The following is a 19,124-nucleotide window of genomic DNA, read 5'->3' as shown; positions in this document are numbered from 1 at the left end:
ATAACTTCTAATATAGACAGATGCTTATGACTCACTGCACAAAGAAAGTTATCTAATCAGCTGCTAGCATCAACACTAGCAACGTTTTTTACCAAATACTTACAGTAGTTTAGATCGCAGACATGCCTAAAAGTAAAAGCCATCCCTTCCAACACCTGCTTTCCATTACCAGCAGTGGTAAATGACATCATTAGATACAGAGACCAGTTACAAACTACAGTACAAGAAAAGCAGGAGGGAGGCAGGAGCCAGTCTAAAAGATTTAAGTTGCAACTCCATCCCATTAGTGACTTAGCATTTTACAAAGACACTCTATGATGCCTTTAGAAAATGCTATTATTAGTCTACATATTTCTGTTATAGAAACCTTTACAGACATATTACTCTATCTGAAGTTTCTGTAAGGTTATTTGTTGAACTGATTTGTCAAATTTGAATGAGCCAGGAAATAAGAAAACTTGAAGTTACCAAGTAGCTCAGCATAGTTTTAGTGCACCAACAAAAAAAAAAAAAAAAAATTAAAAAAAGTTACTACTTCCAGATCATAATTCATTCTTTCTTTATTTTGGTTACTTGTTTGTAAACAAAGATGTGATTTTATTTTAAATCAGCTTCTTTCAGACCACTTATAGATTGCTTCCCCCCTCCACACAAATTCACTAGTCCAAAACTTAGCTAGAATAAAGTGCTCATATTATTTCAGATCTATTTCAGTGCTTTTCAATGAGTTTATCCATATTACTTTTTTTTTTTAAAAAAAGAAGTGGAACAAAATTATTTCAGGGTGTACTTCCAAGCTTCCTAGTGTAACTTTAGAATAACAACAACAAAGTGGTTTTAATTTTTAAAGGTTAAGACTATTCTAATGATTGGATTTCATGTTTTATTCAGTCTGCTGAAGTTTGAATTTCCTAACTACAATTGTGAGGTCATCTCTGCCATTATATTGATCGATTTCTGTCTATCATTAAAAAACAGTGAAAGGATTAAAAAAAATGTAGCAGAGAAGAAAAAGGAGTGGGCGGAATAATTCACTTCAGGCACCTCTAGAGATTAACAACTTCATATATATTAAAAAAAATGAAGACTTAAAAAAAAAATGAAATCACAAAAAAAAACCCCACCACACCTAAACCCATCAGGATACTTACTGGTAAGGATCTCTTTCCACCACAGTTATCAGCTGTCATGATTTTGCCTATGGCTCCCTCCTCACTTAAAGCTCCATGTAAACCTGCAGGAGCTCCACTTTCAGCAGTTTTTGTGGTTTCTTCTAACTGTAGAAGATTCAGAGGAGAACTGCACCTTGACTGGAACAAAGGTGGTGAAGCCTGGTCTTGAGGACCCACTGACTGTGGAGTGCAGGACCGGGACGGCTCATTTCGTGGCTCTGTGACAGGAACCTTCTCGCTCTCAGCTGGTGCATTATAATGGAATGGCTGTGTTGGAAAAAATGCCTGTTGTGGGAAAGGGCTAGGTGTAGCGAATGGTGGCTGTGTTGAAAATACTGTCTGTGAAGAGAAAGCAGAATGGGCAGGGAAGTTGGGTTGGCTGTGGTACAGTGTTTGAGGTAAGTTACTGTTCATCTCTGGGTAGACATAGCTGGGGAGCACAAGAGCTACAACAGGTGTCATGAGGGGTGCAGAGAACTGGGATGGTTGCACAGGGCAAGTATTTCCAGAGTCTGGCAACTGATTAAAACCAGAGAGTGAAGTCTCTGGAGCTGGTGGCACAGTCCCTGCTGCTGGAAAAACAGGAAGTGGATAAGCAGGCATAACAGTAGGAAAAGACATTGCCGAATAGCTTGCTTGCGAGGTGTCTGATGGTGACCAAGCCGTAGTATTTAAACCTTGAAGAGGGAACCGATGGGGGAATTTAGTTCCAGAAGTTGTACTGTCTGAAGACTCCTGTGGTTTAATGCGCTTTGATTTCCTATTCTTTCCACTTTTCTTCCAAGGCTGATCCATTCCAGAAGTGCCATTTCTTTGTCCACGGCCACCTGCAAAGAAAAAAAAAAAAATCTCCAAACAAACCAAAACAAACCATCAGGAAGGATCCTACTTGCAATCTTATGGATCCCTTTCACCTTTGTCATCCCTAGAAGTTGCTCAAAACTGCATTTCTGGGCTTAGCCTAACCAAGTAGAAGCATTTGGGAAGGGGTCAAGTTCACTTTTACCTCTAGCACAAGAGCTAAGCTAACTGGGCTATGAAAGCCATGCTGACACACCCTAGAAGAAAAGAGAGCAGCAGTGGATCAAGTCAGGCTCAAATGTGTGTCACCCAATGTCGTAGTTCAGCCCCGACTGGGACCAGACTACGTAGTCTCTCTCTCACTCCACCCTCCCTCCGAGAGAATAGGGAGAGATAATGTAAGAAAAAACGGCTTGAGATTTGAGATAAGGACAGGGAAAGATCCTTAAAGTTACTGTTACGTGCAAAATGGACTTGACTTGGGGAAAGCTATTAATTTATTACTACAAACAGCAGGATAACGAGACAGAGAACAAGATAACCTCCCTCCACCCCTCCCTCTTCCCAAACACAGAGGGGAATAGGGAATGGGGGTTGCGGTCAGTTCATCATGCGTTTTTTTATGCCACTGTTTCATGGTCAGGGGAAGAACTCCTCACATTCCTCCCCTGCTCCAGTGTGGGGTCCCACCCATACACCACAGTCCTTTGTGAAACTGCTCTGGCACGGGTCATCTCTTGCACGGGGTGCAGTCTCTCCAGAACAGCTGCCCCAGCAGGCCCTCCACGGGCCACAGCCTCCTTCGGGCATCCACCTGCCCCAGTGTGGGGTCCTTCACAGGGCCCAGGTAGATCTCTGCTCCTCCGTGGGCGTCCATGGGCTGCAGGGGGACAACCTGCTCCACCATGGTCATCACCACGGGCTGCAGGGGAATCTTGGCCAGGAGCTGCATTACTCCTCCCCCTCCTTCTGAACTGACCTTGGCATCTGCAGCTGTTTCTCTCACAAGAAAAGTTCTTCACAACAGGCTGGCAGATGCCTCTCAGAATCTCTTCACATCATCCAGCTCATCTCCTCTCCACTTCTTGCAGCTGGGCTGGGCTGTGTTGGGCCCAGTCAGCGGCCTGGCGGGAGGCCAGAGGGTGAGGCCTGCAAGGCCCATGAGGTCTGCGCCTCCCCCTCTGCGCCTCTACCCCCAACTCAGCTTCTTCACATCTTCTCTTCTTTTTTTTTTCCTCCTGTTTTCCCCTTCTTAAATACGTTATCACAGAGGCGTTATCACGGGACATTCTGCTACCAATCGGCTCGGCCTTGGCCAGCAGTGGGTCTGCCCTAGGCCCGGCCGAGTCCACTGAACAAAAGGGAGCAACTTCCAGCAGTTTCCTACAGAAGCTGCCACCTTAGGCCCCCCTCACTAACAAAACCACAGCACCCGAACAGCATAAAGCTGCAAAACACTGTCTCCCACAGGGGCAAACTTCTAATTACTCCAGTAATAACAATGAAAGCAGTATGGGACAAGACTGAAAGCATTTCCCAAGTTAAGGTCATGCAGGTCTGTAATTGCAGTGGGCGGGGGGAGGGCAGGAGGAGAAAAAAGTACATATAAAGAAAATAATTTCCGGGGGGTGGGGGGGAAGCATGCTATCTTTACAACCTTACTTTAGGAGCAGTCTGCACCATCAACTCTTCCCTAGGTGAATACTGTCAGTTCATCTGATTACAAACATGTGAAAATCCATAAAATATCTTCTGGTACTAAAAGCTGCTCAAACTTTTAGTTTGTCTAAAGCTTGTTTAGGCTGAAAGTTTGTCAAGTATTAAGAATAGAAGGTGAATGAAGGGTTCCAGAACAGGTTTTCTAAATCAAGGACCTGCATAACTACTTAAATAAAAAAAAAAAAGAAAGATAGGAATCTGCAAAAAAATGCTTGGCAGTGTCTGACTTCAGTTCCAAGTCGAGTAAGGATTGAAATCGGAACAAAGTGAGATCAGTATCAAGTACTTCTGAAAATACCACCCAGAGTTCCTAGTTCTAACAAACAAAACAATCTCACTATTATGGTTAGCCTGTGCCATTTTCATCCCACCGATCACATTATTAACTTAAAGGCAACCAAACAATTATCAGATTGTTTCACTGATTACACAATCGTGGAATGGGGGAAAATGGAGATAAAGCAGAGGGGCTGAAAACAAAACCAAATCACAAAACTGAAATAGACAGAAAGACAGAAGAAAAAGAAAAGCAAGGGAACTTAAGCATAGATACAGTAAAGCAAACATACTAAAGCATGCGGTTTGTGCCTTAGAAGTAGATGCGCGACAGTAATAGTATAGCGAACAGATAAAAATCAAAACATTACTTACTAAAATATCAGTTATTACATTAAAAGCTATATTCCACTCCCAATCTTCAAGCAAGACTTACCAGAAAGAAATTTTTCTGTGGACTTTAAAAACAGCATGCAACTGTCACTATTTACAGTTGCCCCACAATACAGCTACAAATGGAAATGCCCTCTCAACAGGATTTACTTCCTATATAAATACAAGTTTTATTGTGAAAACTATTGCCATACCACGTTCACCTGGCCGTCCTTTTGGTTTATCTTGTAAGTAGTAATTGCAGTGGGACTGGAAAATGTTAAATTTCTTGATCTCTTTAAACTTATTCAAAAAGCTCTGCTCCTCTTTTTGCGTATGCACTGCAAGGACTTCCTTTGTAAGTCCCAGTTTTTTAAATGGCTCCTTTTCTTGATTTACATGTGCAGAGCTGGATGGAGGGACAAGTTGTCCATCTAAGAGTTCTGCTCCACTTGGACCATCTTCTATCATTTCTACAGAAATAGGAGGAAAAAAATAATCAAGATTAAGTAAAAAAAACCTCTGTACTTGCATTTTTAAGCTATTAACATTCTGTAATTATTTTGCTATATGTTTAAGATATCAATTCTGTCTCCATTCATTCTATTTCCATAGGAACACTCTAGGTGTAAGAAAATGTAAGTTACAAGCAAATACTAGCTGTTCATATGTCTGGAATTTAAGCTTGCTAGCAATCGCTATTTTGGAGAAAATTCATTAGCAAAAGTCATACCTAATTCAGGTTGTGGTTTTTTGTCTCCAACATGAACAATTGTGCTACTGTAGCTGCACTGACTTGTCAGAGAGACAACACTTTCAGGCTTGCCAGGTAAAGCCAAAGATGTTAAGTGAGCACCAACCACTGGGGGACCACTTGATTTACCAGATGCCTTTAACACAGCAGGATCTATTAAAAGAAAGAAAGTTGCAGGTTACTGAACATAAACAAGAGCAAATGCAAGTTGTATGATGCTAAAGTTGCAAAACAGTAGAGGTTAAACTATGATTGACAAGATATAAAATGAACGCTTTACTTTATGCATGCAATTAAGAACATTTTAGGAATAAAGCAACTTCTGAGTAACCACATCCAATTCTCTGCTTTCACATACAGCCAAACCAAATCTTTTCAATTAAGGACTTTTCGCTCTTTCCTGGTCTTTACTCTTCTTTCATAGCACAATTTTGGAAGAAAGTTTCTAGCCTTTTCCAGCTTAAGTCCTGCCCTGCTCCCATATTGTTGTACACTAATCTCTGTCATTAGCTGATTAACTTAACAGCTTTGCTCTGAGCATCTACCTATTTAAATTTTCTCACCTGAAAGCTATACACAATAATCCAGCAGAGGTCATACCACTGCCTCAGAAAACAGCATGAAAACATTCCTCCTCTAATAGGAATTCTTGGCATAACACATATTTAAGACCTAAAGTTTGCCATTTCCATGACGGTGGCTTTGTCATTTTCTCATCAGTGCACCTAAAAGCTAGTGAACTCACATCTTCTCCTGTCAACTACAACTGCAAAGATCCAAATGACAGCAGAAATTTTGTTCCCAATTGCATGACGCCAGTTCCACCATTTCTTCCTCTTTAGTTCTCAAGGCATTGCAATTCCTTCTATAGGACACTTTGTTCCTACATATACTAATACCTTCCAGTTTGATTCTAAAAGCTGCATTAGAACTTCTTTCTGAAGTCCTTCAAAAGTAAATATAGACAAGATCAGTCCCAAGACTGATTTTTGAGAAACTCCATTAGACACTTCCTCTTTTGCCTCATAGAATGACAAGGTGGAATCAGCAAATATCTCACTTATAATTCTATACCAGTCTCACAATTCTTGCACTAACCAAACAGTTACATTCTTCACTTTAGCTCCCGATCCAGACAGGGACCATATCAAACACTATACCTAAATCCTAACAAATTAACTTAAATGTTTTTGCCTACAGCATACTTTTTCAAGAGCTATTCTTCGTAATCTTCATCTTTTATATTCATGGCTGGACATTCTTTTCAAATTATTTCTTGTGCCTTACCCAACACAGAGCAGTACCCTTTCTTGTTCCCTTTTTTTTTTTTTAGTGTCAACAGAGAAGAAACAGAAGTGTAATATGCATGTTTTTTGTTGCAATTAATTAGCTGTCAGGTTCTTCAGTTGGTTGTTCTTTTAAGTTCCAACTGCGAGACAAACTTTCTACATTTGACAATGATTCAAGTCCTAAAACTCAGAATCCTGCTGTATTTTGTACAGTACAAATAAGCTTATTGCATGTATGATCCAGATATTCAACCAACTACTCAGTATTTTGATTGTATGGAAGATTTTAATGATAAAAGTTAGCTCACCAACATCTAACACCGATAAAATGGCTGTGAGGTCATGCGTAAGCTACACTTGTCATTATTCTGCAAAGAAGTAACATCCAACTGACTGCTAGCAAAAAATCAATCAAGAAAAAGCTCTGACAGAGATACCTCCCAAGGGCTGTATAGCATTATCAGCTGGTTTTCGTTCATGAACTCCAGAATTCAGTGATGCAATACTTGATGAAGGTTCACATTTTCTTTTTGCTGTACCAGGCACATTACAACTCTCCAAGTACCTGAAATACAGGTTTCAGGTTTAACAATAATAGATATGCAAGTCTTAAGTCTAGAGGTCAAGAGTAATTTATATACTGGTTGCTTACCTAATGACACTGTCCAAACAGCTAATCTGTTGGTAAGAATATACGGGTTGTTCTTTCCAAGTCAGCTCTTCAGTAGTCACATTTTTAGGAGCAGCTGGTACCACAGTGTCCTTTCCCACTGTATCTTTCACCTGACCACCAGGACTATTTTGTTTTTCTGTGAAAAGGGATACTGCTATTATGCAAAATTTCTTAACGGAACACAAGTTAACCATCATAAAGCAAGTAAGATGTTTGTGCACTAGTAGATGAACATTGTGTAAATATTTTCCTTCCTTATGGATTCTTAGAGGTGTGAAGTTTAGTTAGATTAATGCATATAGATCCAAAAGGAATAGAGATCATTAGAGTTGAAACACTCAATATGAGGACAACTCTAGTGCTCATAAATTATAACAAATTATTAGAAAAATAACCTATTAATATATGCAGAATTTAAATATCATTAGTAAGATTTTAATTTACCAACTTAAAAATTCCTGAGCTTATAACTCAAACAGGAAAGACAACATCAATAACATTTTCCTCCACCTAAAAAATGTTTGTCTGGTAGCTCCTGTTTTCATACAATTAAGGTACTTCAAAAAAACAACTTTAGGACATGCCTTAACTGTGTGCTATGGCATTATCAATTCAGATATAGCTGAACACAATATTTTCCTGAACGCAGTACAGAGATCGAGGACAATATAATTTCAATTGATAAACATGCTGTCTTTACGCACTGATTAAAACTAAACTGCAAAAAAATCCTACTGTCCTATTATACGCGGCACCCACACAATCAGCAATACTTAATTAACTTGCTAATGTCTTACCTGCAAAACGCTCTCTTTTATATTCCAGTTTTGCTTTATCGTCAGTGAAAATACGCTGTCCTTTATTTTTGACCTTACGGGCATCCTGACAAACCTCCTGAAAGCAAGTAGATAAAAAGAGTTATTACAAAATTCTGACATAAGACATCATGCATAGTGATTCCTCAGCAGACTAAATCTAACCTTAGTTAATCTCTATCTTACACTTAGTCTGATTACAGGAGAAATCCTTATGTATAGAATTTTATTATGCAGCAGTAGAATTTTGGTAATTGGAAAGAGCAGAAATTTCAAGTATATTTTTTGTACACAATTACTCTGTATTTTGTTTAATACAGCTGAATGACTTGGGACAGGAAAATGTAAAGGTACATTACAAACAAGAGTTTAGAAAAAAAAACCCAAAGCAGTATCACTTGGTAAACAAAATATTGCTGCTAAGACTGAGAACTCTTTGTGCTAGAAGTTTAACCAAGCACTGACAGGATGTTATAGGACTATAATGTATCTTCACTACCTACAGAAATAGTGAAGGAAAGATAGTTTTGGGGGAGATAGATACCTAAGATCTTCTTAAACATCACTTTTCTGCATAGCTCTGAAATGTAGTAAGTTAACTGTTAAAAATATCCAGACACTTCATCTGCTTAAGCCACCAGTGTTTAAGGACTGAAAGCCAGGAAAGCAGCCACCTTGCAAGAACAGCAGTCTGCCATGCCTGATCACAGAAGGAGAAGTCAGATTTGGGAAAATTGGCCTATAAGCAATATAACTAAGTAAAGGAAAACTTTGGCTTTCAGAATTAAACACAACTCAGTGAGCTACAACAAATTTGGGAAGAACAACAGGAAAGCCAAAATGACTAGAGATGTTAAAAGGTACTGTTCCTTTGACGGCATCCACATTCAGTATGTTACTATCTATCTGATCTGCTTTGCCTATGGAATAATTCTGTAAAGCATAAGCACAAGTTTAACGCTGCTGTTTTGCTCAGACTAATGGAATTTTAAAATTTAGATCTCACTAGCAACTAGACATAGCAATGCCCAAATCTATGGTAAAGTTAAGTTTTAAACTCAAAGAAATTTTATTTTATTCCATTTCATTTATTTCATTCCATATTATACAGTTTATTTTTCCAACATACAGTTATCAAGGTCAAGTTATCACTTGGTTATGCAAGTATTACTGTATTTTATCTTCTTAGTTTCATTCGGGAAAACAGTAATTACAGACTTTCCCCTGCCAAAAGGGGCTGCTTTCAAATATCCAGATGGTTTTCCCAGAAGCACAGCATAAAATATAAAACAGACATCAGAATAAGTTAACACACTGTAAAGGTTTAAATTCTTTATCCACACCAACTTTCACACATATAACTGTGCTTCAACACCCTGCGACTTCATCTACACCAGAAATGTTTATTCCCCTTAACAGAAATGTTGTTTCTGTGTTAAAAAAAGAAAGATGACTTCTTCCTTATACTTTTCTTCTATCCCTAATTTGAAATAGTTATGCTAAAATATCAAACTCCACTTTTACTAGTTTATTTTGTGCCACATATTTGAATAAGAAAACCCAAACCTACTGGTTTATCCTTACGAGTGTCTTCGTTATTATTTCCTGTGCTGTCACTGGAGGATGCCACACTCATTAAGTGCTCATGTGAACCATTGCTACCTAGACTTCCATAGCCACTGGATCCACTGTTGTGTACAGGCTGTTAACAAAAACAACAACAACAAAAAAATACATATGGACATATCTCAGCATACCACCTTTAAACAAAACTGAAATTCTTACCAGTAATTCCACAAGAGAAAAAATAATTTATTTTAGGTTTAGGTTGCGGTTTGTTTGTTTTGAGAACTCCATAGCTGCATGAAATCCTTAAAATACCAACTGGAGCTTTAACGTACTTCATTAAGTTTTGTCTGGTAATCACAAGTGTAAGTAATTTCCAGGATTGTAGCCAGAAATCCCAGTATAGTAGTAGACATCTAAACAAGATGTCACACAAAGATAAATGCCCTTTATTCAGTGGGAAATCAAAAAAGGTAGCATTAAAGCACGTGCTGTACCTGCAGTAGTAGTCGATATATTTGCTCAGTGATTTCCTGAACACTGGGATGAAGGATTCTATCCTCTGTATAGTTGGGAGCAGCAAAGACGTCTTCATTTAAGGGACCTCTGTATAAACCAAATATATCCCAGCTCATTACAAATGCAATTACTTCAATCATAGAGAGACCACAACTTCAGTTTACCATCTACATACAGTAAACAGAATCTGATGCTTGCTCTATTACATCTACAAACTTTGCATTTGATAAAATATATATCTTACTTTGAGCATGACTTCCCTCTTCTGAAGCAACTTTTGACAGTACTGGCAGAATTTGAAGGACTTCAGAGTTCTTTTTAAAGCAGTTACTACATCACAAACCCCAAATTTAAAGAGGAAGCCATTTGTATGTGTGATTTTTTTTTTTCCCCTGAAAAATCCCTTACACTTTTTTTAAGGATCACTACATAAACCCAAGAGGAGGGAGAATAAAAATAAATAAGTAAATAAAAATCTTAAAGTCCCAACAGTTTATTGACTTACGTCCTAACTTTGTGTCTTCCAATAATAAATGAAACTTTTCGACTCCAAGGGTTGATGAAACTGGACCAGCTAGTGTCCATGGTTATGTAATCTCCATTTCTAGTGCAAAATCTGATTGGTGAATAGTCAAAAGGCTGTCCTCCATACTGAAGTACTATAATGAACGATTCAAAAAGAAATTTCAGATTAATATTTGCAGAATTCTACTTAATGATTCAAGATTTTACAATTAAGTGCAAAGGGGAAAGAAGGAACAAATACCAGATACATCTATATATTTAGAAAAGCTAGGCTACCAGAATAAGCAGATCTTCATAATTTATTGGACTATGTCAAGAAAGTCACCTTCAGAATGCAACAAGCTAAACATGACTGAAGAAACAGCTTTACATTTTTTAAGTTTAACAAATTAACATTGTAAGAATGGCTCTTATTTTCTTCTCTATGAAATAAGAAAGACTACCATATAAAGTATGACAACTTCTATCACTGCGTTCTCCAGGAAATTTTCTTTATGTATGAAATATTTATTTACAGTCAATTTGTTTACAGCAAACACATGTGCTTCATATCAAACACAAAATTGAGTGATTTCTCATTTTCATTTATTTGCATTAAAAATCAAGTTGTAGAGTAAAAGATTCAGTATTTGCTTGCAGAAAAAAGTGATAGTCACAATTAATTTTCACCTTGTACTTGGGGAAGTCTTCGTAGTTACTATTATTATTAACTTTTAGGAAAAAGAAAACCTGCCACAGTAAGACATTACATACTTTTTTTGTGAATTGCTAGCATTAAGGGTCTGTCATTGGGGTGAAGATGCACCAAGACTGGTGTTCCTATTAAGTCCTGAGGTAGGTATCCCAACAGAGGTACTGCTCTGGGGAAAGAAAAACAAAGAAAAAAAAAATCAAGTGGAATAAATGTATATTTAATCTTTAAAGTGTTTCCATTTAAAGTTAAGTTTTCTTTGCTCTTTTTTCCTGTTAGGAAAGTGAATAATTTTAAGTTATCTGGGGAAATAGCAGTGTCAACTTAGTAACAGTAGTACTCTTTGAACAAGGGGCTTTTTGTTTGTTTGTGGGCTAGGTAGGGGTTTTTTTGGTAACTTTGTAAACAGTGTGATCAGATCAAATCAAGGAGTGTGCTATTGTAGTTCTGTCTTTTTTTATGTTGCCTAGCTTTAGAGGATAAATACTTACCTTAATTTTTAACAAAGCATTAATAAAGTTTAATCTTGTTAAACTCTCATGAAGCTAAGTAGTACCCCATACCCCAACCTACGGGCTGCAAGCCAAGACTAAGGATCATGGGATTACTATAGCTGAACTAGCAACAGAGTGGTTGACTAGGACTCAGTAAAACTCTCTCATAGGTCAGTTAAGAATTCAATTCAGAGGAGCTGCAAGGAAGCAAGCTTGTTAATTAAAATCGAGAATTAAAAATAACGGTATCAAATTCCTGCACATTATCAATGACCGCTTCTGATGATATGAATGACTAATTAAATAATTTTCATTGATCGCTTAAAGCATTCATATTAAGGAGAAGGAGTGAAATTTCATAAATGTCAGTTTGCACCTTACCCTGAAAGCTAACGGGCAAAAATATGCTTTGGAAATAAAATAACACATTAAATCAATAGTACTGAATAATGTTTTAAGAAATTGTGAGATGCCAACAAGTAATCTTGAAAACTCAAACTGCTGTATACCTTTACCCCAGCCCCATTCACTGACAAAGGCTCAGGAGCAGAAAGATGCTCAGGTATCTGAATAGCTTTAATGAAGAACTCAGCTGCAGTGCACCATCCTCCAGACAGAGAATCTGTGTTGTGTTGGAAATCAAAAGCATTACAGGACAAATGCTTTCAACACTGCACTTCCAATATCCATTAGAACAAGATCAGTTCCTCAAAACATCAAACATACCTTTCTTGTAAAGAGGCCGAGATATTCAGGGGAAAATGACGATAGCAACTAATGCTTTATTATTGAAGCAATTAGTTAAATAATGAGTTTTAAAAGCTTGCGGATGATCTAAAGCAACAACTTGACAAAGCTCGAACTGGCATGAAACTCATACCAAGTCATACCATTTTGACACATTGACATTTATAAACTCTGCCAAGTTCAAAGCACATAAGAAAAGTTACATCACTAGAGGAGTTTAAAATACCAGTCAACTCTGAATGACTTCAGTTAGGATTTAATCAAATAACATTGTAAGAAGAAAATGCAAGTTTTTGTTCATAGCGTTCATATAACTCTATGTTTGTTTGTACTGTGACAAAACACCTACCCTAAAAGGGATTGTTGTAGTTTAGCCCTGCTCACAGCCAAGCTACACAGTCTCTCACTCACTCCCCCCACCCTCTAGTGGGACAGAGAGCTGGTAAACAAAACGTGGCAAAACTTGTGGGTTGAGATAAAACAAAAAAATAAATTTAAGAGAAATAACAGAAGAAAACAGAACAGAAATGGAAAACAAATATAATACAATAGCTCACAGCAAAATCCCAATGCCTAGTTTCCTCCCAAGTAGCAGGAGGCTCCACTCAGCACCCTCCTCATTGATATAATGAGCATGATGTCACACGGGATGGAACAGCCCTTTGACTAATTTGGGTAAATTTACCCCAGCTGTTAGCTAATTAGTAACCTACCCCAGCTGTGTGCCCCAGCCATAGGAGCCACCAGCTCAAGTTCTCCTCCCAGCTCAGGTGAATGTTAACTCTGTCCTAGCCAGAACCAGGACAGGGATCAAGTTTTAAACTGTTATTTATTAACTTACTTTTAAAGAAAGATGCAAATTCAATTACTTCTATGCAAATAAAAAAAAATCCCCTATGCTTTTTTGTACTGATATGAAGATCACTGGAAGAGTCAGGGATGTAGAATATAAGACCAATGAGTAGAGACCGAACTGGGCTTGCCTGTTCTGATGAAGGGGAAGCTAAGGCATGATTCAGGAGCTTCCCACAACTACTGGAAAGAGAAATTACAAAGATGGAGGTAAATCTTCTTGGTGCTGTCAGACAATAAAACCATGGCCAATGGTGCCTAGGACAAGTTTTTTTTTTTTACCAAAGTGAGTAGTACAACACAGGAACAGTTTCCCATACAGATTGTGTAATCTCTGTCCTTGGAGGTTTCCAGGCACTACAGAGACAAGGTCACAGCTGACCTAACCTAGAACTGGGCAACGGTTTAATTTCAAGCAAAAGGATGGAACTGAGACTTCAGCAGCATTTCTGTGATCGTATAATGCTGTATTTGAGAATACTTAATTTACTATCTACTGGATGCAGTACTGCAGCATAGTTATGCTTCCTTATAATGAATAACGTAAAATAATTCTGAATTCAAGTTAATCAGGTCATTTTATGTTTATGAATGTAAATGCACATATGGCATAAGAATAGCTGACAAGGAGAGGCAAAGTTTAGTTTGTGTTTTATAGAAGGACATTTAAAGTGTCAAAACAACATGAATAAGAAGTTTATATTCTTACTGCAAGTTAAATAGGAAACTGCTTTAAATTCACTTACTAAGATCTGTGAACTATGTAGAACTCCTTACACCCATCACACACATCAAATATTAAATATATTTCAAAAACAAATATATACAGGAATGATCCACTTGATTTCAGGAAAATTCATTTTTTCTTAACATATTCTGTGCAGAGATTCGCTTGCAGAGTTAAGACAAAGAAGCATTTTTCCAACCCATGAACACATACTGATTACAGAATTAACTTTATTTTATGCAAGTCAGGTAACAGCTTCAGCATTATATTACGAAAAATTCTCACTCGACAGCAGGTGTTCACTTGTCCATTTTTAAATAGACTATCTTCTCTAAGAATCTATTGTTTTGCATATTTCACCTAACCCGGGAGAGCTTAAGACTAATAAACTGCATATGTATATCTTAGTAAACATTTATCTGGGCTGCCAATACTCTCAAGAGTTTAAGTGAAAGCAAAATCAACCACATAGATCACAGAAACAGAAATAAATAGAACAAAGTCCTAATACCAGACCAAGATGTAATCAACCTTCATTTTGAGTGTTCAAAAATGGTATTTGAGAATAAGCAGTAACACTAGACAGGAAAGAAGCTTCCATAGCAGTCATGGACAAGGAATTTACCATACTCAGTCCACTCAAGCCGAAGAAAAGGGGCAAAGCTCTCCATTCAGTAATCCTGCAACTTCTGTTAAGTGACTACTGGAAGTAAGTGAGCTGGGGTAAGGGAAGATTTACATTGTACCATTAGGCTATTTGAAAACATAAACTCACCCTGAAAGTTGCAGTTGCATCAGAGCATGTCTGAGAATGAGGGAGACAGAAAAATCCATGACGAGCACACAACTATAGTGGACTAAGTAGTTCTTTTGTCAACTTAAGCTGTTCAGAGAGGTTGTATAAATCATACCGTGGAAAAACAGTTTGTCAGCATTACATTGTCTTCTATCCTGCAGGAACTCTTCACACTAAGCCACAATATCTGCCCAAGTTAGCCAAAAATAGCTGTACCTGGAAGTCCAAACTTATCCTCACTGATTAGCCATTGTCATCTTTTACAGTAATCTCCAATGGCTGCCTTTTGCAATTCCTATCTAACAAAAAACATGCACTCTGCAGTAATACTGATGTGCCTGACCTCTCTGCAGATAAGTTCTCAGAAGTCTAACAGGAATTTTTTTTTTTTTTACCTTGTTGACTCCAGCTTAGCCAAACTTCTCAGTAACCTCCTTTCCCCCAATTCCTCTCTCTTCTGCTGCAGTTAAAGATTTTGCCAAGAACAACATATTTCTTCAGAAACAAGAAGATTCCCACCCAAAAGATATTACAGAAATTCAAAATTGTCCATTATACTGCTACTCTGTCTGCAGACATCCTCCCCATCTAGATCTACAAAGAAAATTTTGGCATTCTTGGAACACTTGAAAACAAGAGGAGGGGAGAATCTCTGAAGTAAGATGCTACTATTGCAGCCAACTTGGTTTTTACTAAGGAAAAAAAAAAAAAAAAAAATTCTACATATAGCACATCAGAAACCATCATGAAGAAATTATCAAGTAAAACGAGGAAGAGAAAGAAAGAAAAGGTGTTCCTGAGTTCAAAACACAGGCTAAGTGAATTCTCTTGTCAAGTCAACAATTCAAAACACTACAATGTTCCAAAGCGCACCCCTGTCCTTAAGGTTTGTTGAGATTATAATCTCCTCCTCAGCCAAGTATACTCCTAACTCTGAAGGAGTATCTGCCATTCTTTTTATAGACCTTACGTTTCCATCTCCTAAGCATCCTTTGAAAGGCCCCAGGCAAAAGCAATTCAGAAGACTAAAGGAACGCTTGGTTTACACCTTAGCTCCTAAGCCTCTGTGTACTCATTAAGATCACAAGAAGCATATTGTACTCTGAAATGTGAATGCTTTGACAATCATGGAAGCTGATTAGAGTAAGTAATGTGAAGTCTCCAGTCAGTAGACTTTGAGGTTTTTTTTTTTTTGTTTGTTTGGGGTTTTTTTGTGTGGGTTTTTTTTTTTTAACATACAACAGCAAGAACTATGAAGACTGTAGTTTTAACTGAGAACACAAATTTTTTTTTGTATGGCTTTTTGTTTCTTTAGGTTCTAATGTTGCATTTAAAAGACACACCTGTAGTTGTATCTGGGCCAGGAAGTGTTATTAATTTGATCAAAAGTAAAAAAAAAAGAAAACCGAGAAAAAAACCAAAAAATAAACCCCACCCAACCAAATCCAAAACACTAAAAATCTCATACAGGTAATGACTTAGCTCAAGAATTTTCACTCATTGAATTTATGTCCAGATTTGCCCCACATGGAAGGAAAATGGAAGGTAGGCAAATAGTTTTCCACTTAAAATAGCACAATGTAATGTGTTTCCATGTTTAGTGAAAATTGAGAGATGTACTCTGGGTTAAAACGCTCTTCAGGAGTCACAGTTTTTTAACCCCAGACAGACATTTTAATTTAATCTTTAAAATACCTGTAAAGACACTGCTTATCGGTAAATTGAAAAAGAATATTTTTTACAAGTTACCTTTCATCTACATCCTGGAACAAACAGGTGGGTGTGTGCGTAGTTGTAAAAATTCTTTTATCAGGAGGAATTCTGGGTGCTGAGAGAAAAATAAAACCAGATTAACAAGTGAGGTTTTTTGGCATGCTACATGTTTCCATTAAATACTGAGTGAAGTCTAAAAGTCTGTCTAAGAACATATAAAAGAGCAGCTTGCTAGCTCACAGCCTCTCAGCAAGGGCAGAGAGGCTTGAGATCACTAACAGTAACTTATATAATTGGCTTGCTTTGGCTGCAATTCAGTTGTGCTACACCACATGGAAATTCCTGTAGCAGAACACAGAACAGTTCTTAATTTCAGGAAAACAAACTAGTCTTTGTGCATTTGTGCATTCAAACAATTACCTTCATAACCAGAATGTACTTTTTCTGCAAGCAACACACAGCAAAGCTGATCCTCTGCTATTTCTGGATCTTGCACTTTGATAAGGTAAGGAGTCATCCGAAACGGGTGATAGCAAATCTCATTTTCACGCTCCTTTCCTGCACTAATAATTAAACAGAGTTAATTATTTCAACAGACTCATCTTATGCTAAACAAAGTGTATTGTAATTTCCTCATGACACAAGGACTGCATGATAGTTCCTAAAATAGCACCCAAAAGCTTAACTTTCTGAAATTTTTTTTGGTAGAAAACAAGCCAATTCTGATGGCATCCTTTGCATACCAACCACAATAAAGAATACATTTTCCTCTCTACTGCCTGAAATAAAAAGATCTAGAATTGCTTTAAGCGGAAATTTGATGGAAGAAGAAAAACTCACCTGTGATAGATTACTTTGTTGATCCAATAACCTTAATCTGTGACAGTATACCTTCAGAGGGATTAATTTATAGTTGTATTTTATGAAGACTGCTGTATCCCCTCAGTTAACATAAAGACCTTCTTTTACTCAGTATTTATGCCAATTTAAAAAGAACAAAGACTTAAATTCTTACCTACAATAACAGTTGTTTACTTAGTAAGAATCCAAAACATAGTAACGAAAATAACAACCATTTTACACAGTGACAAAAAACAAAACAAAACACAACATAAACCCAAAAAACAGTTGTAATAACAGGACAGCATTATAACAATAAAGCTTTTGGAACCAATGTTAGTAGGACAAAAAAAGTCTACAATAACACCAGTAGTACTTTTAAAGTACATCTAATCCAACATTCTGGAGCCATGCATTGTCTCCAATTTATTTAAAGTTTACTTGTACCTTAATGAAAGCATTTACTTACTCCAAAAGTAATTAAGTAATAGGATCCATATTTTTTGGGTTTTTTTTAAATGCTACCAGAGGGGCAATGAGCAGCAGGAAATCAAATTGCACAAGAAAGAACACTGAAAAATTTGCAGCATTTCCTAAATAAAAGCAACCACAAGGAGTTGGGACAGGAAAAGAAGGAAGAAAAGTAAAACCAAAGGAACCACGTTATCTAGTAACTACAAAAGAGATAAGTTACCCTCATGTATCTTTCTCTATGGGACACTTGATATAAATTTAAGATTAGGCATTAGTCTTCTAGAATGGAAGAGACTCTGTGGCAGGTGCGGAACAGAACAGTTCAGTTAATGAGAACAGAAGACTTTCTATAGCATCAGGAGATACCATATCAGCTTCCTTTAAGGTGCAAAGGTCTATATTCACACTGATTAGCTTCTAAGATGCAAACTCCTGAAATCACTTTGCAGTTTTCTCTGTAGCTTCTAGGAGTGAATCAACTGGAGGACATACATATGTTTTGCCTCATGGTCACATTACGGACAAGTAAGAAACTTACCAGATGGCTCTTATAAAAGTCTAATACTTTTGTACTGCACAGTTTCATAATATAACATTAACCTTCATAATACTGTTGTCTTACCTGATGCGACAGAAAAAAGATTTCTCTTCCATGCAATCCTGGGTGGAAGACTCTAGAAATATTAAACATATTGCATAGCAAGTTACAAATTCCGACGAGATTATGACACTTGAAACAAAAAAAAATTCCTTAAGTGATAAATGCTGAATTCTTTAAAAAGTTTATGTATGTATTTGCTAAACAATGTACTTCATAAGCAACTACATCTGAATATCACTCAGATTCTGAGGCTGACATGTCGATCACAGCTGCTTGCTTATTAAGCCTTTTGCCAAAAACATATGTAAACAGTTCTCCAGTTTGAGCTGTTTACTCTTATCAGCTTTTCCACTGTACTTTATAGTGTTGACCAAAAATATTTGATTATCTGGGACCCCAAAATTTGACTTTTTTTTCCTAGAAAGGCACTAGGAAAGCTAGATGATCAAATGCACTTACCACCCACACCCTCAAAAAAAAAAAAATCTCATGAAGGCTTCCTCTCCCCTTTTAAGCCTATTTCCTTCCTTTTCCAGAGTAGCCAGACTGATTTTCAAGGTGAACACTGAGCTTTCAAAGGCCTCAGTGAGCAATACTTTTGGATATTATATTCTATAGCAGCTGATACATGGGATAGTGTGCATAGTTCCACTTACTGCATTTTTTAAATTTGAAACTATACATAAACATAGTAAAACTACAGAAAAT

The 19,124-nt window shown here is 37.2% G+C and overlaps 1 protein-coding gene across 16 annotated transcripts in view; it reads right to left on the bottom strand.

Annotated features, from left to right (window-relative positions):
- Positions 1-19,124, bottom strand: part of PER2 (period circadian regulator 2) — a 52,967-nt gene that overhangs the window by 7,070 nt on the left and 26,773 nt on the right. For all 16 annotated transcript variants that reach the window (XM_086754270.1, XM_086754258.1, XM_086754263.1 and 13 more), the window contains 13 exons: positions 18,438-18,489; positions 16,922-17,064; positions 16,538-16,616; positions 11,235-11,341; positions 10,462-10,615; positions 9,935-10,043; positions 9,442-9,573; positions 7,854-7,950; positions 7,036-7,192; positions 6,821-6,948; positions 5,074-5,247; positions 4,556-4,813; positions 1,152-1,999 (listed from right to left, as the gene is read on the bottom strand). In XM_086754270.1, the coding sequence (XP_086610396.1) occupies positions 1,152-1,999; positions 4,556-4,813; positions 5,074-5,247; positions 6,821-6,948; positions 7,036-7,192; positions 7,854-7,950; positions 9,442-9,573; positions 9,935-10,043; positions 10,462-10,615; positions 11,235-11,341; positions 16,538-16,616; positions 16,922-17,064; positions 18,438-18,489 (2,438 nt within the window). The remainder of the gene's footprint in view (positions 1-1,151; positions 2,000-4,555; positions 4,814-5,073; positions 5,248-6,820; positions 6,949-7,035; positions 7,193-7,853; positions 7,951-9,441; positions 9,574-9,934; positions 10,044-10,461; positions 10,616-11,234; positions 11,342-16,537; positions 16,617-16,921; positions 17,065-18,437; positions 18,490-19,124) is intronic.

Source organism: Chlamydotis macqueenii, chromosome 9, assembly GCF_036417535.1.
Source record: "Chlamydotis macqueenii isolate bChlMac1 chromosome 9, bChlMac1.mat, whole genome shotgun sequence".
Classification (NCBI taxonomy): domain Eukaryota; kingdom Metazoa; phylum Chordata; class Aves; order Otidiformes; family Otididae; genus Chlamydotis; species Chlamydotis macqueenii.
The sequence above is the reverse complement of the archived record's forward strand: the minus strand, read 5'-3'. Positions and strand labels throughout refer to the sequence as shown.